A 25,871-nucleotide genomic window follows, 5' to 3' on the forward strand; every position below is an offset into this window, starting at 1 on the left:
CAGCTGGTGGAGTTCTGCTCCGACACCTGCAGGCAATCACACAGACACATTGAAGGAGCAGCACAATGCGAGAGGGAGACTGGAACTGGAGGTGGAATGTCTGGCTGACGATGTAATATTATTCTACAGAACGAGAAATGGGAATATTATTTTATATTATGTGTATAAAATGTTGTTTTGCACAGACCAAAGAAAATTCTTGAGTGATAATGAGTAACACATGTACTCATTTAGCTCAAAAACCCCAAACTGATCAAAGTCAGGTCTGTGCTTGTCTAACTCAGAGTTGTAAAATCATTGTTATAACTTTGGTGCGTAAATGTGCTTTGGAGTTGGAATGTGGAACAAACATGGACGCGGTAAACAAAATGTGTTGTATTTCTGTGTTTAGAGCAATTAAACAACACACATCTTATTATTTGCATTATAACGAAGAGCAAGAAAAAAAAAAAATCAAATGTAAAAAGGATATAAATAATTTAAAATGTGCACGCTAATCATAAAAATGTCTGTATTGGCTAAAACGTGGTATTAGGTGCATGTGAGAGATGGACATGCAGTTTGCAAGTGACAAAGGTGTAACATTCAAAGTTGACAATGAAGCTACTATTTAGAACTGATTCTTAAATTATGTTAGTCAATGTATAAGTGATGATTATCTTAATTATTCTTTTTAAAGACAAATAAAAATATACATTTCAATACAATGTTCTTTTAAGTATCAATCCAGGTCGGAGGTAACTAAATGTTTCTAGCTTTTCTATATCCTGGGACCTCTGACCTTGAGATTATAAATGTGGAAACACAACACCAAAAAGGAGGAGGAGCAGGACACAGGTCTGATGTCATCACTAAAATTCCAAAAATGTGTGACATAAATTGCCAGAAGTCATACAGAGGTCGTACATAGGTGGTACAGAGGTCGTACATAGGTGGTACAGAGGTGGTACGGAGGTGGTACAGAGGTGGTACGGAAGTGGCAGTGCGTGTTGCTGGCAGGGAGAGGATATTGCGATTCAAACCAGAATGGAGGGAGTGACCACCATGTAAGCAGCAGGGCTTTTCAGATCAGCAGAGGATTTCAAAACATCGCATATATTAAATATCACAAAACCTTTGTACAGAATATTTGGACTGAACTGACCAAACCTCAGGTAGCTGTTTTGTTCATGTACATATTATTCAAACTGGTGGGATGCAAGAATAACCCAGAACTCTTGCTCTATATTCCAGCTGTCAGTAGTGGTTTATTGGTTATTGTGTTCATTATAAACTATTGGGGGAGAGGTTTTGGTCTTTGCCATAATGTGGGGATAAAACAACAAGCTATAACAACACTGCAGGAAACAAGTGTGTGGTCAAATCAAATTGATGTGTTGGATATTTTGGGAAATACTGTACCACTGAAAACACAAATTACAACACATGCTGTTTTCTGTCTTTGCAGCTTTTTTTCCGTGTCTTTGGTTGTTTTGTTGCTCAGCGGATTCTTTTCCACAAGCTGCACATGTGTTGTCAAATTGATGAAGACGTTTTCTTCATTTGCCGCCACTCTTTCATCCATTAGCTATACCGCGTGACTTTTGAGGTTTGCAAGGGGGAAGTGGAGTCACTCCCAGCTGACATGGAGGGAGACGTATGTCACACCCTGTCGATAGTGCCATTAATGTATTAAAGGCATTAATGTGCATCTCTGGTGATCCGATCACAAGTGGGCAGCTCTAAGTGCGACAGTTCACACCTGGTGTTCAAATGTGTCTCCACATGCAAACAAACACGTACGTCACCTCTTTTTGCAACGACCAAACACCAACGTCATTTTTGACTGCTGTCTCAAGCAGCAATACACTTCTTGTGCAAAAGAAGGAATCAAAACAATACAGACTTGGTCAATTACTTGGCGTGTTCCGTCGATTGATGACACCAAAGATAGGTGGGATGTCGACAATTGATTTCCATCCAAATCCTAGTTTATCATTATCCTCGTGAATAGTTCACAAATCAGCCTAATTACCCAAGATACCCTAAGAAGAGAAGAGAATGATGATCCTTTCCATTGGAGCCATAAAATCCAGCTCCCTTAAAGGAAAAACATGTCCATTAGTGGAGTCTTCTGAGAATTATTTCGCTGGGTGCAGATCAATAAATCTCCTGCAAATTACAGCGTTCCCCCATCATCCTCATTCCTGTTTCTGGCAGCAACACATGTCCTCCATCTACTGGAAAGACCCACAAGGGGAAGAAAATTACAGTAACAGATACACACTCATTAGGAAATTAAGCTCAGTAAATTATTGCTGGTCACTCACAACCAAAATGCATACTGAGGGGGGCCGCTGTTTTATAAAAATACACTTTATAGTTCCAGAACATTTCATACTCTTTCATAAGGTATAACTGGTTTTGATTTATCACACAACATTGATTATTTAGGTGGATACACGTCAAGCCGAGCATGTATAATACCATAGAACACACAGCTGAACACACAAAATCGAACTAACCAGATAGACGTACATTTGGACATGTCAGAGAATTCATCATTAACTGTCAAAAAACAATAACTGACTTTAACCTCCTTGAGGACATTGTGTTAAACCAGTCGACAGAGAAGTATTTCAATCAATCATGAAACGGGGTTAAAGACACTGCGCATGCTTCTGCGTCAGGAGTCTGTCAAAACATTGTGCTCCTCAGGGCTTAGAGCACTGAAGTGAAAGAAGAAAAACGATTCAGCCGCCAGCAGGGATTTGCAGGTTTTGATCTTTTTACGTTCGACTGAAGGAAGCAGCTTGATCACCCAAAATGAAACGTGTCTGTCGGCTGCAGCTGCTGTCGAGTCATGTTGTTTATACGTCTCTGTCTTTCTGCTTCTTCATTTTGCTGTCAAATCTATAAGTGACAGCTATTTGATTCATGTAGCTTCCATTATTATATTATACATCACCATTATCGGCGTATCATTTTATTTTACCCCTCTCCTTTCCCCTTAAAAATGTTACACAATAACCATAGACTGTACAAAGATGGGGGACGTGTCTCCACTTCCTCCCACTATAAAGAAAAGAAGCCAAAATATCCCTGGATATATGAACACTGCCACATTTGCCAAGGATGTCATTTGGAGTCTTTGTTCCAGCGATCGAGGGATCAAAGTCACAGGCTCGACCAATCATGAGTCAGTCTGACCTGTCAATCATGATGTTTCGCCCTGTTTGTATAGCATGAAATAACTAATTAAAAGCAAACTTACCTGAAAATGAAACTTGAACAAGAACTACCTAAGCTGACAGAAAACATCTTCAAGAAAAATAACTGTGACGTATACTTTGACTTTTTAGTTTGGTCCATGCCCCATCCACTAACATAGAGGGGGGAGGGTTTATGACCTATACTGCCGCCAGCCACCAGGAGGTGATGGAGATGGTTATGGCTTCACTTTGGGGGGCTATAGTGTATACATAATACAAATGTAAATCCTTAGAGAGTGGTTTGCGTATCTGAATGTCTGCATGTAGCTGCTCTGTTTAGGAAGAAGCTAGAGGCACGAAACCTGATCTCAAACTAATGTCTTCATATTGTTTAACTTAATGTCATTTGAAAGGCCTTAAATATATATAAATCAAAACCAGTGTTAAAGTGCAACAAAATATCTTATTATATATAATTATATTAAAATAAGGAGTAATTAAATTAAAAGTCACAGTGTGAGAAGTCTGTTTCTGTTGAAAATCAAAGAGCCATTGTTAAAAGATTTATTAAAACTTAAGTCACGGAAGAAGAGTGGAGGGGAAGAGTCGATACACACTCCTGGAGTGTTTCCTTAGATGCTGTCAGGATCCTCTGAACTGATCCTGTCCACCTTAAATTAACACAGTAATATACACACCACAAGACAAGTATAAAGATGAACTGCCTGTCAGCCTGACCTCCTTACGTCCCATCAACAAAGGTCAAGGGCAAGAAAAGGAGAGCTGGGGTCTTCTATCTGCAAACCGTGTTCGCTCTCATGGCCACATGTACACAGCTTCTCCAGGAGAAAGAGAGGCACCAACATCAAAGTGGTTATCAAAGGAAATGATGAGGGAATATAAATATATCAACCACTGTGTTTTTTTAACTTCAGGCAACATGTACTAGAGAATGTTTCAGTCAAGAATCAGGGGTAAATTTGAGTCGACTATCTTGACTTTACACTAATAGGACTTTTTTAATATTAACGTGTGATGGGCATAACTGACTGAGCTAATACGAGGGCTGGGCAATAAAATTATATCAATAATTATCGCATTATCATTTTCATCAATAGTAATATGACAGAGGTTAAATATATATGGATATGTGTTTGTCATTCTGTCCATAAATAAGAGTTTAAATCCACTACCTTCACTCAGGAGCTTTTAAGTCTTTAAACTTAAAAGAAGAAATAATATGACTGATATGAACATTTGTATATCTTAATATAATATAATGGTCCAGCCCAAGGGATATTCACCATCTTGTCCTATATTCTAAAAGATAACACCAACAAAACTTGCACTGTCTGCCAGGACTAACGAACCACCTGACCACGAAAGGAAAAACACAGCATTGTGAAATTATGCACCCTGTTGGTGTCAGAAGTGACAGGGTGCAGTTATCTTGAGGTGTGAGGGTGCATCGCCTTCGCTTTACAACGGGGTGACAGGAGCAACTTGTCACAATACTCTGGAGCAGTTTCTTTTGCCATTAAGACAAAAATTTTAGAATTTGTCCCCCGTCGAACTTAGACAGAATAAATCCCTAGCTTGTTTCCCATGAGGAAAAGTACTCCACTGATTACTTTGTATTTTTAGAGACACTCAAAATACTGAAGAGGATTTTCTTTTCTGAGATAAGAATTTATTAAACTAGTTCAGTGCCTGTTCTAAAGCAGCCTGTGTTAGTGCTCCAGAGCTACTTGAGAATGAATCCATGTCATTAGTGAGTCCTCCTCAAACAGTTCGACAACATACTCTGTTTGTATTGTTTGTGTGCAGAGCTTTTTAAAAACAGTCAATGGTGCAGAGAGATGTTAGAAAACTTTGTGTTCGTCCTACCTGGTTTATCTGCGATGAAGATTTTATATTTATACTAATTATATACAATTTTTTTCATAAAATTAAACTGAATTTGCTTTATTACTGTTCACATGTGGTTTACGTTTGAATGATTCCCTGAAGTGGTGATATGTTTTCATACATTGCATATCGGCTATTTCAGACATCTGTAAACCATCGACACAACTTTCAGAGCCAAGTTCACAGCTTTTCAAAATAAAAGCTCTGTCATTCCGCTCGGTGAAATGCGTTAAGCTTTTTCTACTGGAGGAATTGAATAAATAAATGTTGTTGGCAGGATCACCAACACCTGTGAATGTCTGTCTCAGTCCAGTGAAATAAAAACAATTAAATGATCAAAACGACCTGGAGGCAACGTAAAGCCGCGATTTGACCCAGTTTCCGACCCCTGATGAAGAAGACATGTTTAACTCAGTCCACAGGGTGAAGGCACACGGCCCCGCACCACTGGCTGCTACAGAGTGCTGGTCACATATTTACTCAAAGTTTATTCATATTGAAGATGTCCAAATTGCACCAAATTCGACACCGCTTCTCCCTGGACCACTAAGAATACACATGCTAGTTATAAAGTCGATAAGATGCACGGTTTGCGAGATATGCGTTCCACATAGACATTTGTGGAAAGCGTGACACTATGAGCCTCTGTACCTGTACCCCCTTGTTTCTCTGCAGAACAATTTATTCCACCTACGCTTAAACTTCTGATGTCATCTGACTGAATGAAAGCAGATTTCAAACATGAGGCAATAAGACACATACATGTTTTTAATACATCATATTTTTTAATTGCATGTGAAAATTTCTCTCCGTTAAAGCATGTGTTACAGTATTTACAGTTTCCACTTCAAACCAGATTTGTCCATGAATTAACCTGTTAAATCCAGCGCTATTTATAGTGATACCAAATGTTATTTGTATAAATCTTTTTATAGTGCAACTATGGGTGTATATGTGAACCTAAACTCCATGTTATTTCATTTACTGTCACAAAACATGTCATTCAGACTGTTCTAAGTGATGACTTATACATACGGGTGTCATTTAAAATAATATTTTTAACATTTTAACACATTTCATGTCCGACACAAATCTATAAAGCTATTCGCACACAGCAAAAACAAGTGAAAGATAACGAAGGCACTTAATATTATGTGTGAATAGAATTCATAAAGAAAAACATGAACAAAACTTCATATTCATTAAATCACCTATTCACAAAGTTCCGTTGGAAATGGAGACAGACTCAGTGAGAGAGAAGGCACTTTTCTGTCTCGAAATGAAAATTGAGTAATAAAAACGTATCCTAGCGATCATGCATCACCATTCATCCATAAAGTGCATCACACGACCTGATCGAGGCCTTGAGATAATTCAACATCAGCTGTGATTATAAAACACTTCAATAATCATCAAAGAAAGAGAGAAAAAAAAATAACACAAATAGTCGGCACACATTAAGCAAAAAATATTTGAATCCTCGAAAGTTATTTGCGTCTGAGAATATGGCTTCTGTGGATGATGTAGGTGTGGTAACAGTCTTCAGTACTGATTCAGTGTCAACACGTCTCAACGTTTATTTGCCACCTGCGTCACAGTTGTTGTTGTAAAATACCGGTTCAATGGCCTTGATTTCTTAAAACCCAAGGCTGTGTTGTTAAACCAAACTGACAGGCCCGGCTCTAAATATCCCCGTTTCCCATGTGTTTCTCCCAGGTCGTAACTTCTGGATTATTTCAGGTAAATTAGCAGCACTGTAAGTTTTTTCTGCATTCTTTGACTGAAAGTAAATATTTGAATGACTGTTTCTGAGTCTCTTTATGGGTACATTTCCAAAAAGTCTTGCTTTGCTACTCTTTGGGGGTCTTGCCTTGCAAACAGTTCTAGTTTTACAATGTGCAAGTGGATTTTTAGACAGCTGGCTCTGAAACGTCTGCCGCCACACTGATTGCCACTCAGGGTAATTTGCAGTCAACAGCAATTCCACTGAGAGCCATCTGTTGATTAGCGTGATTAAGAAGAATGAAATTGCTGCTGAGGGATAGAGGCAGATATTTTAGAGGTGGATATCTTAAAACCGTAAGCAAATAAAGCAAGGAGAAAATCCAGCAGGGGTAAGATAAAAAAAAAGTGTCTTTTGCAAATGTGTCACAATAGAGCCCGAGGAACCTGAAACGAGTCCTGGCACACTCCCACTGTTAACAGATAAGGCGCCAGAAGAGGTTTAGTGTTGTAAATATTCAAGCACTCAAATGGGCATAATCAGCGCCTAGAAGCAAACCATTAGGGTGATGTACAGACGCATGGCATGAACAATGAGCGAATGGGAAATGACTTGATTAATGTACACATTGGCCATCGCATTCCTCAAAAAAGAAACAATGGGCCTCATTTCCTCGGGCTTTCCCTCGGGACATCGTGTTATAGAGTCTCACAGGACAAATGACGCATGGCACTAATAATATGAGGGAATGTCGACTTCTAGGAGTTTGACTGAAACTGAAAAAACAAGAAAGAAGGTCTGTCTACATCAGGGACAACTGCTGGCAGTACAACGCATAGACATGGAAGTATCAGCAAACAGAAAGCGGTCAATCCTCTGTGATACCCACCTGGTTACTAACGCTTCTGAGACGTTTCATTAATCCAGACTGTCTTTCTCCTGCAGCCACGTGGACGCATGTCGCTTCGCTGGTTAGACACGAGGCAAAGACAGACGAGTGCTTTGCCATTAAGGCAAAGCACGTCTGCTGAAATGAGGGTTCAGGGTTTCTGTAGATTGTCACAGTTGTGAAAGTCATCAAACCATCCAGTGGTGTGAGTCCTTGTCATCTTTAGTTGTCTTGTTCTTTTGGTCATGAAGCCAAATTTTGGCCACAGTGGGAGTATGGACAAATCCTCCCACAGTTTAAGACAATATTAACATTGAAGGAGTAGGGCTATGTAATTCCAAAGATAATTCCTATCACAAGTTGCACAAGGTCTTCGGAACTAAGTCTTCTCTAGGTGCCAGATAAAATATATTATGGGAGCAGGCTGCATCAGTAGAAATCCTTTTTCCCTTTTAATCCCATACACAGATTTAGATGGGAAGGCTGTCTCAGATCCAGCTGAAATGTGAAACAGCAGTTCTAATCTGAAAGGTGGGAAAGGGAGGTTGGAACATTAAGCTTGAAGAAAGGCCAGAAAAAACAAACGAGGAGTATTTAATAGAAGGGGGGAAGAAACCAGCGCCGGCCTCAGTGCTCCAGCTTCTGCTAGTAAAGCTGGGTGACCTGGATGACCGGAGGAGAGGCGCTGAGTGTCGGCCTGCACCAACAGGCAGAGGATCTCACCAGCTGGACCTCACATCTGCCACTGGAGAGAGGGAGAGACACATTAACTCACTGCAATGTGATAACTGTACACCTCAGACAACATAAAGACAGACAGAATCCAGGAAGATGTGAGAAGCAGAGAAAAGATGCCTACAGCCTGACTTGTGAGGCATCTATGTAGAAAGAGGCAGGTACGACATGTTATTAACACCAGCAAGTTACAGACTCGAGTACACTGGAAAACACAGCAGGAACACAAGTTTTCTTCTCTGACTCTCTCCCATCTCATACAGCCGTTTACATCCACAAATTTAACAAAAACACACAATATAATCGTACACAATACCGGGAATCCACACAATTAATGATTAGCTGGGATGCAATACTAAGTTTTTATTATTATAAACTATAAGACATGATGAACTTTTGTCATAAAACATAATTCACAATGTAAGATATCGGATGCTGTGACTATGAAGACCAGGGATGGGAAGAGATAACAGGAAAACTTGTGATCCAACAACCTACGACGCCCACGTACACTCACTGAGCACTTTATTAAATACACCGTTACACCTGTTTATTCATGCAATTGCCCAACCAGCCAATCATGTGGCAGAAGTCCAATGCATGAAATCCTGCAGATGGTGGTCGGGGGCCTTAGTTAATGTTGACATCTAACATGAGAATGTTTTGATAGCAAATGAATTTTGACAAAGTGAACCAGCGAAACCATTGTAATGAAGGATGCATCATAACGGAGGGTGTTGCACGATGTAAGCAAACAGGGGCTGCAAGCTGGCGGATCCAATTGAATATCTGCTATCTAAGTGTTTGTACTGTACGGACCAAAACTTTTTTTTTCTCTGACAGTTTCACACATGCCTTTTCAATTGTTGATTTCTCCATTACCACTGTCAAGCTAGTAAAATTTGTCAAATGCACTGAATTAAAGACCTGATATTTGTCGGTTCCAATTTTGGACCAAGTTTTCAGGATCCGAACCAATATATTTTTGTTCAAACATGAGTATGGTGAAACTGGATTTCTGCTCAGGCTGCAGATGGTCGGGTGACATCAACAACATGAACCCTTAGACTTAACCTGCCTTGTGTCAACAGTGCAGGCTAATGCTGCTGATGTAATGGTCTACAATGTTTTCTTTGCAAACTATAGGCCCTTTAACACCATTCAATCATGGTTTGAATGTCACGGTCTGTCTTATTAATGTTACTGATCATCTACGGCTAATGCTCCATCCTCCATGTTTCATGAACATGCTGTCCTCCCTAGTCGCCAGATGGGATTCCGATAGAAAACCTATGGAATGTGGTAGAACAGGGGGTTGGCAGCATGAATGAGCAGAAGACCAGTCTGCAGAGATGATGACATCATGAATCTCAAAGTTTCGTACATCAGGTGGAATCGATGCCACGAAGAACTGAGGCTATTTGATGAACTGCCCAGTATAAGTATGATGTTCCTAATAAAGTGCTCGCTGAGTGTGGTGAGCACACACACCACCGTGTGAAGGAGAGGCACTAACACAATGTGTCAGTCACATACGATGTAGGGGGAGCAGAGTGGCACAGACAAAAAGAAACAGAGCACAGAACATTGGAGATCAATGAATACACACCTCAGTTGGAGACAAATCATTTTCAGATCGCTCACTAGTAAAAGTGGAAATAACTGCTGGTCTTGATTTTGACCCGATGTTGTGACACCTAGCCATCAAATTTTATTTTGTGGCCTGGAATTCTGTTCTTTTAAATAACTCCCCAGCCTCTGGTGTTAAACACCTTTCTACACCCTTTTAAAAGTTTGTGTTTACAAGGCACGTTAGCAGTTTACCTGAATTATGAGCACTGAAAGTGACCTCACCCCAACATCGGTAAACATCCTGACTGCAAGTACTCCAAACGAGTAACAAGTAAATCTTAAGCACAAAACCCACATGCCATCTGTACAGCCAGTGTGGCGGCACATACGGCATGTGAGCATTGTATTAACACAGACTTGAAAATAATATGAACCTACTCTTTGGCACCCTGATAGTAAAAACACTACAACTCCATTAAAGTACAGCGGTTAACAGTGGGATGCATGTTACTGCACAGAAGGAAGTCAAGAAAATTCAGCATGCAATAGGGATCGCCTGCTGAACTGGTATGTAAGTACCTCACATGTTTCGGGGGCTCGTTTTTTTCAGATTGGAGCAGCACTGCTGTGAAATATGAGGGCAAAAAACACAAGAAGGGAAGGGGAAGTTTTTTTCAGAAGCAAACTACCAGCTGTGACTACTTTAATAATAAGAATAAGAATAATCTTTTCACTAAAATCATAAACATACAAAGCAATTAAACATTTTTAAAGGACAAAGACTGATGTGTTTATAAAGAGAAGTGCACAGTCCCATAAAGCTTGGATTTGGGCCTGAAATCTATTTAAAGAAATCTTTGGGTGATGCATTTCTCTTCGAGAAAGCCAGAGACATGATCCCATTCAAAGTCCAGTAATGGGATCAGTTGCTGTGAACACTGATATCTGGGCATCATGTGGAGAAACACAGTCAGTGGATGGTAGAAACAGCCATCAAGACATTACAAAGTAACTTTTATGCGTCTGTCACTGCTGTCTGGATCTAAATGGGAAGAGAAGCTGATAAGTCTGTAAGGAATAATAAATCAACAGAGCATAAAAGGAGGCTAGCAGTTGGAGAGGACTTTTGATAAGAGGTGGAATCTTCACTGTCAACTGGAAACTATGGATCAACTAATTCCATAATCGTATGCTGTGTAAATGCTAAAAAAAAAAAAAGATGAGGAGTAGATCAGATGGTTTATTAGAGCAACCTGAGATGACAAAGAGACAGCAGGGCAATGACTAAGAACAGGACCAGTGGTACTGACTAGTAGTACCTGTTATTACACTTCCTGCTGTAGTGAACCTGTCATCCATTTTAATACTTTCCCATTGTTCTACTGTTACTTATGCTTAAGTATTTGAAAACCCTAACCCTAACCCTTCCCCCATCATAGTTAGAAGAGGCAGGAGAGGCCCACCCTGCACAGGACCCGTCAGTCAAGTCATTTTCAATCTGCTCTGACTTGCCATGTTAACTTGCTGTTGATGTAAAATCAACTCATCCTCTACCTGATGTTTTTAGCTGTTGGGTGAACTTCACTGAGAGAAAATTGAAGGAACCAAAATGTGTTTAGCATTTTTTACCATTTATTTTTGTAGGGTGCACAGTCCATGTTTAATTGTATGGCAGAATTTAGACAAGGAGGGCGAGTGGGAGTCATTTTCTGTTGGATGCCACTTCCTGCTTTGAGTATTAAAGTAATTCCTCCATAGTACTTTTGTTTTTTAAAATTCACAGTTTGAAACATATTTAAGCCCCCCCCTCCTGATTAAGCCCAGTCTGCACTTACTGGTCAGGTGTCCCACTCTACTGTGAGTCTCCACTCTTCCTTGTGCATGATGCGAATCATGATATCACATGACATCGCAATGTTGCAGGAGTATCAGCCAGACTATTGACGAGGCATTTCGGCAGCTACACGAGCAGCGTTGTATTTATGAATCCAACCACTAAGTGTCGCACACACTTGAGTTTAACATAGCAATGAATAAAAACCATGAATGGAGCGTATCAATTTCAGTCCACTTGGTTTTGGTAATGTACCGCTGTGCTGGTTTGCCAACTGCCAATAATCATTGAATCTACATTAAATATCAATCGGGAAAGGAAGAAAACAGGAAAATTTAGTGAATATTGTTCCTGTCGCGTCCAATCCCTTCTCTTGAATAGTTTTACATTAATGTTACATCCCATCTGAGTAATGTTTTCACTGTTGCAGCGATTAAGGGAATTGACAAGATGCAGTGAAATTGTCAGGTGTGGAATGCAAGGCAGTGGAATGGAAGTTTTCTGGAAGCTGGTGTAAGGAGAACTCAGGCAGCAGCTGATGTCTTAAGCAGAAGGTTTTAATGTAGACTTGATGCATCTAGGAGACCAGAAGGTGGAACAATATACAAACACTAACACAGTAACATGAGCAATTGTCATCCCCAAGTCTCAAGATGTCTCACACAGCATCCCTGTACAGATACAATATACATAATATGTAGTGGCATGTAATGTGTGAGGATGGTCAAAAATTCCTCAACAGGCAGGACAGGGAGTCAAAGTCAGGGTATTCAGATGCCAAGCCATTAGAGTGTTTTAACTCAAAGCCGATGTTTATGAGATTTCAATGTTACTTTTAAGCATGTATTGTATGAGACATAAATGTGTCCTGTTCAACATTAAATTATATCCATACAAAAACATAAAAGCTAATGTGTCAATTTCCACAGTAAATGAACAGCAAAAGCTGTTAAGAATGAAACATAAGCTAGTGTTTTCATTCACAGTCCACAGGGACCCTCTCTCACTATAGTTGAACTTGAACATAAACATAACATTGAAGCCTTTGTTTTCTTTTACATATTTCTCAACCAGCAACATGTGCCCCTGTTACAGAGAAGCTGAACTCTGTATTAAAGCCACTGATTTCATCTCCACAGCTCAGAACCTGAGGCACATTTCAGCCTCCGAGTTTTCATTTTGTTAAACCTCTTCACGCATGTTAAGTTATATTTCCTTCAATCATCTTGTAAAAAGCGTCTGCTTGAGTCAGTTGAAGGTACCGTACAGACGCACGTGTGTGCACGTGGCCGGGAAGGTTCAACTCATTTTGAGCCTGGATAAACCCTTAGAGGATATCAACACTGTAGAAATATGCACTGTATTGAACGGACCACGTGAGCATGCAGCTATTTGAGACTTGGCTCTGTATCATCAAAATCGCTGCACTTTTGAAAAAGCTTCAGGTCATTGTCAGGTTTATGGGCCTTAAACACAAGTGAGACATGAGCCATTACTGGGTCACTGGAAAGACAGACAGCTAAGAGAAAAGGCTTAAAACGCTGGTGTAGACAGACTGTTAAACTGACAGGAGGAAGCAAAGGTCTCCTTAAGATAATTTACGTGCAGCATGACACGCTCACCAATTAACCTCGCCCTCTACCCTGGACTCGCTCCCTAAGAGCATTAGAAAATTAACTTTGGCAGTGTTTCCCACAGAATTAGATTCTATTTGGGGAGGTAGGGGACTTAGTGTTGGGAGGTGGGGAGTGATTTGCTCGATCTGGTCTGTGCTTGTAAAATATTCACGGTGTCCCTCAATTGTCAGTTTTTTAGAAGGTTTACCCACATTTATATACACCACGTAATTTTGGTGTAAAAGAGGTAAAAGAGAGGTGTACACTAGGTCTAATGAGATTCATCTGAAAAGGTTAAATACTTAACTTTTACTAGTATTTTTACTCGTACTTTTACTAGTTTACTACTATGTGAGATTTGTTTTGTCACAGGATGTGTGGTGTGACTGATGGCAGTCCTCCATGTGTGGTGTTTGTCGCTGGATGTTCTCCTTGTGCTGTGTTTGAGTGTGGTTTTCTTTACCCAGTGTCGCCAGGCATGTCCTGATCAGCCTCTGCAGCGGACGACTCAACCTCTACATCTGCACTACTTTCGCTGCCCTGAGCGGAGAGTCCAAACGGAGACCCTGGACTCACACATCCGCCACTGGGACAAAGACACGCAGAAAAACAGGTGGTTCATATTGACTTAATCATAACATTCAATGTTATTTCAGATCTAAGGACGTGTGTGGACTGCAATAACTCGTCATTTGTCCTGCTTATGATGCAGCGCATGGTGTGAAACAGATGTGACCTGCACGTGTGTCTCATCATTATTCATGGCGTCATCCTGTATTGATGTGTATCTACTGACTTGATGTGTTTCTCCAGTAGCTGGATGGCCTGCTCCTTCTCCTCCAGCCTCCTCTTCAGGGAGGTGATTTCCCTCTGCTTCTCCACCAGCTCCTTCTGGAGACGATAGTTGCTCTCCTCCAGAGTCTCACAGAACGCCTGGAGGGAAGGAAAAACAAAAGGGGAAAAAACCCACAATAGATGTTTGTGGACAGTGGAAGCAAATGGTTGAGAGCAAACAAGACAGGCAATAAAGGAAAGCTGGAGCAGACAGCAATACTTATTTAGGACTGTGGGTCTTTAAGTAAGCCTAAGGCCAGTCTGCACGTTCATTTTTCTGGAGAATGTCCCGGTTAAATCAAGTTGGTGGTTTTTACAAGGGCAGCTAGAGGGAACAAGTACATACATATTCATCATCTGGTGTACTGAATGAGCTCCAGTTCATATCCCTGTAAAATCTTAGCTTGGGATCATTTCTAATCTTTTTTACAGTGGGGATATGATAAATGAGGTTTGGTACAGTAGTGACATGTAAATTAGTACAAATATTGTGTTGAATGGTGTATTTTTACTTCCAGCTACACAATAACTCCTCTTGAATAAAATTGTGAGTGATTGACATTCTCTAGAGTTCAAGAACGGCTTACGGGGATATTTTGGGGGGTTTTCAACTAAAAAAATTGATAAAATTAAAAAGTTGCATGTGACAATTCATATCCTGCTGAGAAAACAGGTGAGGACCAAGTCTTTTTTAAAAGTTTCCTTCTGTTGAGGAATTTTTGACCATCCTCACACATTACTGTATATCCCACTGTATAGTATGTATATTATGTATATTATCTGTACACCATTTGGAGAGCGGGGCCTGTCTAATTCAACACATTCTCCCTTCCCTCCAAGCAATACCAAAGTTCGGGTTATAGATAAAGGGCCAACCAACAGTACATTGTTGTGTCTACGCTTAGGGACTTTCATATCTAATTCAGATGTGCCAGACAGAGAGGCACCAACTTCAACTCTCAAACAATGCCAACTCTTTTGCGTATTACACCAGTGGCAAGACATAAGGACACAATGTGATTTAGGAATCCATGCTTTAGGCTTAACTATCCAATAGGATGTGAACACCTCCATGTTACATAGAGAGTGACATGTGTTGTTATAATGGGTGACGCAAGTAGAGGAAGATATATGGGGATGCTGTGTGAGGCATCTTCAAACTTGGGGGGGGTGACAATTGCTCATGTTACTCTGTTAGCGTTTGTATATTGTTCCACCTTCTGGTCTCCTTGATGGATCAAGTCTACATTAAAATCTTCTGCATAAGACGTCAGCTGCTGCCTGAGTTCTCCTTTCAACAGCTTCCAGAAATTTTCCATAACACCTTCCCACTATAGACACAACCATAGTCAGTTCTCAGAAGTGATACCCATCTCATGTCAAATGGGTGATGTGCTTTAGTGGCTAAATACTGTATAAAGAAGGAGCAGTAACATACATACATGACCATACATCCTTTACATGTGCAGTGGAGGTGAAAGCCAACCAAGTTCAGGGCTTAATGCCTCCTCCACCCCCCAAGAGCATGTGCAAGTTGAAAGATTTAGGAGCGCATAAAGAACTTTAAGGGGCCCATGAAAATGTATTAAAAAATGTGTTTTTCCTGAATAATGGGATACGACATTTACAAGCAAAATTATTTGATTTAAATAGAAAAAGTACACTAGGTCTTATTATTTCTGTCTTTAGTACAGTTTGAATCAATTTTGTGTGGCGTAGTGTATCACCGTGTGGTTTTATGAGCTTATATAGAGTTTGAAAGCATAAATTACTCATATGATATGAATTTAAGTTCAGTGGGGAGAATGCCAACTTGGACAGCGACCTGACACGATTCAACAGGAAGAATATGCCTCACTCTGTTGGATTTGTTGAGACTGAAGAAACACTTCGGGGTGGAGGTTCTTCTCTCACAAATTATCTTGGTCAAGTCCAGAAAAACGGCATTCAGCACACAAACCGACAGCGGTTTAATTCATGACAGCGGATATGTTGAACCACCGGCAGTTTGTTGTTTTAAACGACGACAGCGACACTGTGAATCGGAGAAAAATAAGGAGCAGCAGCTGAAAATGTTCTGTAATGATTTGCTTATGTTTATCATCATTATAGTGAACCTCTGCATCTTTCCAACCAATAGTTTTAAGTTCTATGCCAAAAAAGTCTGCTTATAAAGAGAGGACGTCAGTGGTCCAGCAGCCTGCAGGTCGTTTGACTCATTCTGAGCTCAGAGAGTGATCCATGTGAAATCATGTCACTTTTTTCTTTTTTGTGGAAAACATTGGTACAATAGTCACCAACCTCTTTGTCTTTTTTAGTTGCAAATGCAGGTGAATTCGATGCACTGTCGAACCCTAAAGTGATGTCAGACTTTTGGACCCCACTGTTTGCACAGAGGTGAGGTACACCCCAGTCTGTACCAACAGAGAGATGCTCTAGCAGAATTATGAAAAGCACTTATAATTGAGCCTATAGCACACGGGTCTGAACCAGATTTCTCAGGAATTACACAGCTGTCCTGTGGTCCATCAAAGTCTGGCCTTGCTCAGTAATGATAACAAAAAGGGATGTTTCTGTGCAGATAACAACTAATGAGTTGGGGAGGAAAGCTCACATACCAGGTGGATGTTAATGTTTCCAGTATAGTATACATGAGAAATTTCCACTAAATTATGCACACACTCACCCTGCTCTCCTCCAAACTATCAAAGGGTCCTGGTGGGTCATCCAGACATAGGAACTCTCTCACTGCCATGCTGTCGAGGAGAAATAATGGTGTTACAGTGTTGACAATTATTAATTAAGACTGTGGCAGCCGGCCATAGAGCAATTTTTCCTGCCACAGATTCACAATGCAAAGGTTTTTTTAAACACTTGTCATATTAAGATCTAAACTTGCAAATTTAATGTATTACACTATTGCTTCATTGTAGAAGTTGCTGCACTGCTCTGTCCCCCAATCAGCAGCAATGGGAGAAATCCTTCCATAGTTTCAGCTGTAGATATGCAGATATAAACTGTATGTACTTAATTTGCATTTATGAAGACCAAATTTTGTTGCTTTCCCAGTCTGAGTTTATGTGACTGATGACTGTGTATGTAGCTGCTTTCAGACATGTATTGAGACCTGAGTCTGTAGAAGGTCAGGAGAAGTAGATGTGTGAACACAACAGGGGATCCCTGCCGGATTCACCACGAGTGATGAGGCTTCTACATTACATTAAATTATTTGTCATTTGGCTGATGCTTTTAATCCAAAGCGACTTCCAATTAGTGCATTCAACATCGATGAGGGACCATTCAGGGTTCAGCATCTTGCCCAAGGACACTTCTGCATGAGCCTGGATTCGATCCACTGACCCTTTGGTTGACCGCTCTAACCCCTCAGCCACAGCCCCACTTTCTAACACACAACAGATGCAAAAATGTAAGAAACTAAAAGAAAACCAGTATCTACCAGGGAAAAAGCAGTGTCATACACGTAGAAGACATCAACGAAGATGTCTAATAGAGTTTGTGGGGAAAAGAGCCGACGCCCGTGTGTTGTCAAGAAAATCACATGATGTCCGCAGCTGAGTTAATACGTCACCTCCCGCCTCTGCCTGCTGCACCCGGCTGCTCCACCTCTCACCTGAATAATGCAGAGGATTTGTTGCTGTTGTGAACGGGTCTGTGCAGAGAACCTCAGCTGCATTTGGGCATGTGTAAAAAGGCGAAATCTGGGTAAACTCCAGACCCAATTCTCCCGACTTGTCTGAAAATGGCATGTGTCTGTGTGTTGGCACGAGAGAGCGAGCAAGAGGAGCGAGGAGGCGTGTGAACGAAACTCGTGCAACTCTGCTGTGAAGACAGATTATGCCAATTTAAGAAAAGCATCAATCATGTTGTGGTGATCAGTGTTGAAATTGTGGTGGTGACCACAGCTAAGAAGGCTGTACTTCAAATTTGGCCCAAGACGGATTTGCGTTTACAAAAAAGAATGTTGCCACATGCATCCAAGACTACCTCCCAATGGGGTTTGAGTGATCAGATCTCAGGATGCATTCAGGAAGCATTTATGTGCATTCAGATCGTTACTTAGCGCTGACTACTTTTGATCGAATCACACAGGACAGACATTAATACCATGTCTGAACAGGTTCATGGTTTTCAAGAAAATGCAAAACAACGCCATTTTAACACTGTAGTCATTGCATCACGTCACATACCAGTTGGAAATGTCTTTATGTGCAACCAGGTTTTGCAGGAAGGTCTGTAATCCCAACAGTCTGTCCTCCAGGAAGTCGGTGTCATAGTTGTCTTTGAACCACCGCTTAGGAGGCAGCGAGAGCCGGAAGCCTGGAAACATCTCCTTCAGCTGGCAGCACACACACACACGCATACAGTGAGTATCACATGATCCTCATACAGTTACAGCAGTTATAGTAACAGAATACAATTCAGTGACAATGTTGCTATTGACATAATGCTTAAGTTGAGAGTTAGTGACAGTCAATGCAGAAACAGTCTGTGGTGCTGCTGCTCCCTGAAGCACTCACACACACACACTTCTGTATGACATGCTCAAACAATCTTCCATCTTCGTGTTTACCCATCTCTGCCAAACCCCATACCAGCCCAGCGTCCAAGTCTGTCTTGTCACAACAGTCTCTCTCCCCCTAAATAACAACTAACTTTGTTTACACTATTTTGTACAGAAAAAGTTGTGTCGCTGCTTCTTCACATTTTCCCATCTTTCTGCCAAACATATGTTGTGATTGCCTTGAAAATTGATCTGTAATCATGTGTCCCAAAGAGTACTCTCACATCTGTCTCTCTTCAGTGCTTTTTTGAGCTTCCATATCACCTACCTCATTTCCCTTTCACCCCCCACATGAGCTGGCACCCAGAGAGTGCCCACTACACCTTCAGCCTTCTCATTCCCAGGTTACATGATCAACAGCTCCACCACCAGGTCTGACTGGGCTCCTAGCCCGAGTCATCAGAACTGAAGCTGAATCTGAACATACTCGACTTCATCTCCTTAATCCACTGCAATGCCAATCGTTAATTCTGCTGTATCAAGCAAAAAACCCTCAGGCGGTTGTTTAAATTGAATTGTTTCCAAATGTGGAGTGTAAAAGGTAAATCCTGATTTCCCACTCTATGGGTCTTGTGTGTACTGTTTATCTTTCCTCAACTATGTCTCCACAAGCACTTCTACCATGTGTTCGTACTGTTTGTGAGACATTGAAGTCTATGTCTGGAGTGGGGGAAATCCAGGGTGGTACAACTGGCCAGTGGATTATAGGGGCCACCCCTACCTCTTCCAACCAGAACTTGTTTTACTGAGTTCTCCCCTTCATGTACTACATTAACATTTCTGATCGTCAAATTCCCAGTGGCTTTTCTCCCATTTCGAAAAGTACAGCGTCTTATCTCTTGAGAGTGTTTCCATAACATAAACATCCATAGTCTAATCATGACCTTATCATTGCTGTACAAGTTGTTGACTTTGTGTCCTGGCCATCCCCTGTACTTCCTGAAAGGGGTCACTTTACATTCCTGACCCTTCCACACTTTGTTCCAGCTGCCTATATGTTCTTTCCCCATGTTTCCGATGCCTTTCATCAAACTGCATCCCTCAAGAGTTTGACCTCTTTTCACCCTCTCAATTGCATGTCCGGACATAAACCAACACTGACATTCAGTTCTCCACATATAACATACTTTGTTTTTGTATACTGATATCTTAAGTGCCCACTTGCTCCCCAATCAGCTCTGTTACATAAGGCTTCCAGCATTTATATACCAATTCTTTTCAAGATTGCTCCATCATCCGTAAATGAGGCAAGAACATGCCCCAATGTAGTTTATTTGTTCCATGTTGGTCTTATAGCTTTATTATACCATAGTTATTAATAAATAGATACAATATTATTTGTGTGGCCCATATTCACAAATCACCTCATAGGGCGAGTCTGACATCCGATGTTAACAGTTATAATAATAATAATTTAATATCAGCCGGTTGGTTCTTCAAATGTACAATATGTAAGTTTGGCTACAAGGGGTATCTCATTAAAAACAATAAGAAAAGGCTTAGTTTGATGATGTTATAATGCAGCATGGGATCAAGGGAATTGTTGTCTTCTCCACCATTGCCAAGAAAAATCTACCTGACACGACTGTAATCATGTTAACGGATGAGGGAATGTTTTAAGGTTTTATTCCAATTATTTTCTTCATCATACATTGTTTGCCCCAGTAGTTATCGCAGAGATGGGCAAAACCAGAGGTAAAGTGGATATGATGCAATTAAAAGGGGACCAAAGTAAAATATCCTGTTACCATGAATAAAATCTAGGATTTTTCTAGGTTTGAACAATGTTTATATATCTGTAAGGCCAAAAATTGAGATTATTACATTTTTTAAGGAGTCACAGAAAGGTTTGTTTCTGATCCGTAACTTCTCATTAATTGTTGCCCGACATATATGCAAGTGCCATTAAATCTGTGAAAAGTGTATATCAGCCAAGAATAATAGCAGGTTGGCCTTTTAGCCTCCAGTTGCAAATGTGCGTTGATTCAACTTTCTACACATCTGTCGCTTTCCCTTCAAATTTATGAATGTAGACAGTAGCCAATAACAAAAAGGTGCTGTTTCGAGTGAATTATACAGGAGAAACACTAATTAAATTAATAGAGATGGATCTTAAATGTATAGATATATATCATTTTGAAATAATTATATGGCAATTAGAGTCTATGATTCTTGGAAACCCTGCAGTTAACTGTACAAACTGTTCCCACAGTCAGAGAGCTGAGTGAAAACACATACATGCCTCTGCTGATAACTCTTGTATCACCTCGAGCCTCATTCTGAAAAGAATCTGACAGGAGGAACATTCACCCTAGTCTCCCCCACAGCTGCTCAGGGTAGGGGTCTGACATTAAAAAATTGAGCTGCATGAGGTTAACACTGTCTTGAATATGTCAGAATTCAGATTTTGGTAAAACTGACTGTTTGGAATAATACAATCCCTGCTGGGATACTTTTTTTTCCTGAAGACGAAAACTTACTCTCCATCCCATTATAGAGGACCTAAAGCTAAATGACCAGAGCTGCTGTTCTTTATTAAGGAACACAATATATTATTTTCATAGCAAATTCCTGAGTTTACATGAACTGAGTGTTATACATGATGATAAAAAAAAGCTGTTAGGACCGTCAGGTTAGTTTTTTCTGTAAAAAGTCACAATTAGTTATTATTGTGTACATATCAAGACATTGCCAAGTGTCTTTTTGCATAAACCTAATGAGCCACTGAGTACGTATCTTTTCATTTATCTCAATTACATGTGCATGTTTGGCTTATCTATTGCGTCACATGCAGCATAACTTACTAAATAGCTTTTTCGCAATACTTCTTAAAATTGTAACATTGTATAGCGTGCAGATATTTGTGCTCGTGTGCTCTCAGGATGAAAAATGCACCTGAGATTTCAACAATTCCAGGCAGTCAAAGATGACAGCTGCCTCTGTGGAAAAGCCACAGGAATGGAGGAAAGGATGTCCACGCCCTCTCTGTGCCCTATATCTCCTTGCTGAATGTAGGGTGTACCCTTGTTTCCATTCTCCTTGCCTTAGATTACTGCGTGGGAATGTCTTCCACCTCTTTTCACCCTTTCATGCATGAATTGTGAGAAACAAAATAGGCCAGAATATAGTTTGATAGTTTCTATTGTTCAAAATTGTGTTAAAATCAAAAACCAATCTGTTACATATATCGTTTCTTTGTTGTTGCATTTTGTGGATGGCTCCAAGGCATCAGCTATCTTGGATTGAGGGTGTCAGCAATCAAAACATTTTTGAATAAAAGATATTGCATACAATATTGCTATGAATCTACTGATATTGCCCCCTAGGTGGTCTTGGAGAGTTTTATCATGATAAACTAACCCAAAATGGGGTTCAATTAAGTGCCTACAACTGTGGACACTGTGCAGGAAAAGCATTGCATTGATAGATTTAATCAAGAGTCTGCAGGCCAACACAGATCTCTTCTGTCCGTTTGTAGCTGCTCTCTAACAATGATCTCTTTTGCTGTCGGCTATTTTTCCTCAAATTGTATCATCACATCGCTTAATATTTGTCCCTCGAATAATCTACAGCAAAACTGTCCCAAAACCACGAGAGACCCATTCCCTGACTTGGCTCAAACCTGTTGGGTGTTTGGAAACAGTAGGCTTCTTTGTCTGGACCTAATCACTTCCACAGTCCACCCAAAAACAAAAGAAAGCAATGCCGAAAACAAAGAGCTGACAGTCAAAAACAAATGTGGATGGAGGATCACAAAACTGAACTATAGACAGTCTTGGAATCAGGAAATGCCCACACATTTGTCACACAATCAAATACTCTATATGTAGAGACGAACACGCTCGGGTCATACCTTATCATTGAGCCGGGAGAAGTCTGCGTACCTTCTAAAAACAACCCAGCTCTCATCTGGAGTCTTCCTGACCAGGACCTTATAAACCTACAGTAGGGAAAAAGACAACACAATCACAAACTGATGGATTTGAGAGAAATTATCCTCTCCCAACTTAACTTGCGACAAACGTGAAACTCACAACCAATCTTTACAAAAAACAACATACTAATATAATTAAGACTTAACAGAGTGAAGTCGTATCGTCGTCTCCTTTGCTAAATCGATTTAGCAAAGAATTAGGAGCATTCAAGGTCTTCACTGACATGTTGTAATACAGTTTAAATGTTTTCTCTTCTCCCCTTTTCTAACATAGCTGAAAATTACTGAAAGTGAAATTAATTTGTGCCTTTGTCCTTTTGCGAAGTGTTTGGAAAATTTGTTGTTTGTATCCAAATAACAAAAGTCTGTGTGCTAAGCAAATTAGGCTTTTAATCTCTAATTGTGAGAGTGCTTGTCAATCCCAGTTGACAAAGTGTCCTCTTGTCACTATAGCTCTAGGCAAACAGATAGATGTGTTCACATTCTGCCAACCTACAGGTCATTATATGCTAAATGACGTAGCTTTTAATCTGAAATCAGACGTGTCACATAATGTAACAACACAAACTCCAAAAGACTGTTATGAAACCACTTTAACAGATTTTTCTGGTTTCATACCGTGAACTTGGCCCTCTCCTCCATGACTTCATACCCCAGCACAGTGGGGGTGATGGGTCTCTCCTCGTCTTGCTGGGTCCCAACAGGATCGGATATGGAGCGGGGGCAACTGGAGAACTCTACAGAGGCCTCCAGAGTCCCATTAATCCTGGCCCGTGTCACAGGGCTCTGGAGGGGCGGCGGCGTCTGGCTGCGGCCGCCCCGGGCAATGCCGCGGGATTGGCGCTGGGAACCCAATCCTTTTCCGGGGTCTTCCAAACAGCTGGAGACGCTGCCTAGTGACGAAGCTCGCTGTGGCCTTCTTAGCTTGGTTCTACCACCTGAAAAGGCTCTGTCCATGGGCACAGGGACAGGCACAAAGGGCGAGGCCATCTTCCTAAGATCTGCACTCCTGCCCCGCCACCGTCAAATAGGTGTTTCCACACAGAAACTGACCTTGCTTTGCTTCAGCTTTGGTGCGTGATGATGGAGTGAAGCAGTACAGCTCTCCCTGGGGGGTTGACTCTAAACATCCTGCAAAAAAGAATAATTACAAGTCTACTTCCATTTAGTTTTACTTAAAATTAAATAGACTGCAATTCCCCAAAAACGTACATGCAATGCACGATCATTATTAAATAAGATAAGTCTTTATCAGTCTAATTATGGGGAACTTTGCCGTGTTACAGCAGCAAAAGGAGATGGTAAAAATAGAAAAATCTATAAAAAGTAATAAATAACTGAACAAATATAAACACAGGGCGATATAGCAAATAGCAATACAATATATAATGTGAATAGGATGGCATTGATAAGATATTGAAATTGCACAGATGGAAAATTAGTATTCCGGTTAACTCCACACATGAGTGGATTTGTAGTTAAAAAATAAGGCTTCCAGACTGTGAGGGCAGATGAATTATTGACACAAGCCATATGTCATTCATAATTTATGGACTCATACACTATGTATAAAATCCAATATGTAAAAAGCTTTTGACCATCTGGATATAATGAGTCAAATCTCGTCCTAGCTTCTCATCCACGCTGGTGAATGCTGGACGTATGAACCACGATGGTTGGATTTGAGGAAAAGGAACCTGCGTGTTGAGTTTTCATGGAAGACTGGAGCCTGAAATCAATTGCTGCTCAGACTAAGAGGCTGAGAGCTACCTGTCAACCATGGGCACATTAATTCTGCACCAGTGGAGCTGAGGGAAACACTCTGCCTCTGTAGGACTGGATATGAAAACGATAACAACCTGCTGAGGACGTGCACTGACTAATGGGGCTTTCCAGTGGGACAAGAAGCATGTGATTACAAACAGGACGACAGAGTAATGACAGGGATGTGACACATCATTAGAGCTCTCTTACTTCAGACTGCTATTTACGTGCTGCTGAAACACATGACTCCAGAGCTGGGACCAGAGCCAGCATGGCAGCACGCTGGCTGCCTGGTGGTTTATAGAGGGACGGTGTTTTTAAAGGAGCAGAGCTAACCCCATTAACAATATGTCACGTTATAATCAGGATCAGGGCTCCTTGCTTTCCGAATGGCAGCGACCTCTGGGACTCTCTGGGACTTTGAGGTAGCAGCACTCGCGAGGAGGTGTTGTAGTAAAAACTGCACACAGACACAGTAAGAATCAAAACACCTTCCTGGTTACAGCTGCTCGTTAAGTCGCACAAGCCCAAACAAAGTAGGCTAACTAAAATATTGTTAGAATAACAACAGGTGCTAATCATACCATACTCCGGCCGAATTGAGCAGCAAGTCATAGCAGCGCGTAACATGTCTTCTGGTGTTTTTCTCTCAGATATTTCACCATTAATAAACACGCTCACACAAAGGACACATTTTTGTCTGGCGTCTGTCCCACTCACAGACCCCCGGGCTACAAGCTATCACATCACGCTCACGTTAGCTAACACAGCTAGGAGCCCACGAAGCTGACACGAGGCGTGTTGACACGGACCGTCTCTTACCGTAGGAAAACTAAATCCTTCCCCTTCATAGAACGGGTTCAGTTTACACATGGAGTCTGTCGTGTGACTGTCTGGTTGCAGTTTGTCCGCGGCGCCATCTCCTCCCCGGTGCTGCTCATGTTAGCCTGCTGCTATTCACAGCGCAGCGGCGGCAGTGCCTGAAGGCGACCAGGCGGGGGCGCTGTAATACAACTAATGCCGCTCCAAGTGAAAGAAAGAGCCACAAACTGGAGTGTCCTTTGCACTCAAACATGTGTACAACTATTCATATGCAGTTGTTCAAATATATCTATGGTTTACTTAATGTTGATTTTCAACCTGCTGCTCCCTGAACCAATGCACCGGATAAAAATGCTGCTGCTGCAGAATGTGAAGCAGCACTGATGGGTGGAAAGGATGTTCCAGCGATGCAAATAAGACTAAACATATGGTAAACAATGTAAATGTATAAGAACATATGTACAGTA

At 41.0% G+C, this 25,871-nt stretch overlaps 1 protein-coding gene across 3 annotated transcripts; it reads right to left on the minus strand.

Annotated features, from left to right (window-relative positions):
• Window positions 1-6,908: 6,908 nt before the first annotated feature.
• On the minus strand, window positions 6,909-25,606 carry snx16 (sorting nexin 16). Of its 3 annotated transcripts, none has more exons than XM_034573166.1 (8): window positions 25,405-25,549; window positions 23,437-23,949; window positions 22,738-22,824; window positions 18,511-18,659; window positions 16,989-17,058; window positions 14,265-14,401; window positions 13,932-14,054; window positions 6,909-8,456 (listed from the first exon to the last, which is right to left on the minus strand). In XM_034573166.1, exons 2-8 carry the CDS (start codon window positions 23,806-23,808, stop codon window positions 8,357-8,359), a joined length of 1,038 nt encoding a protein of 345 aa, XP_034429057.1. In that variant the 5' UTR covers window positions 23,809-23,949; window positions 25,405-25,549; the 3' UTR covers window positions 6,909-8,356. The 3 variants fall into 3 exon arrangements, with proteins under 3 accessions (XP_034429057.1, XP_034429058.1, XP_034429060.1); XM_034573167.1 differs by lacking the exon at window positions 6,909-8,456 and adding an exon at window positions 10,624-10,643 and having other exon boundaries at window positions 25,405-25,606; XM_034573169.1 differs by lacking the exon at window positions 6,909-8,456 and adding an exon at window positions 10,624-10,640.
• Window positions 25,607-25,871: the final 265 nt, after the last annotated feature.

The sequence above is a fragment of the Hippoglossus hippoglossus genome, chromosome 20 (assembly GCF_009819705.1).
Source record: "Hippoglossus hippoglossus isolate fHipHip1 chromosome 20, fHipHip1.pri, whole genome shotgun sequence".
NCBI classification, from domain to species: domain Eukaryota; kingdom Metazoa; phylum Chordata; class Actinopteri; order Pleuronectiformes; family Pleuronectidae; genus Hippoglossus; species Hippoglossus hippoglossus.

Coding starts and splice junctions, on each gene's coding strand:
- snx16 (XM_034573166.1), bottom strand. CDS start 23,808: ATGGCCTCGCCCTTTGTGCCTGTCCCTGTGCCCATGGACAGAGCCTTT. Junction 18,660..22,737: donor TCTCCCGGCTCAATGATAAG/GTATGACCCGAG, acceptor GTGTGCTGCCAG/CTGAAGGAGATGTTTCCAGG. Junction 14,402..16,988: donor ATAGTTTGGAGGAGAGCAGG/GTGAGTGTGTGC, acceptor CCTTCCCTCCAG/GCGTTCTGTGAGACTCTGGA.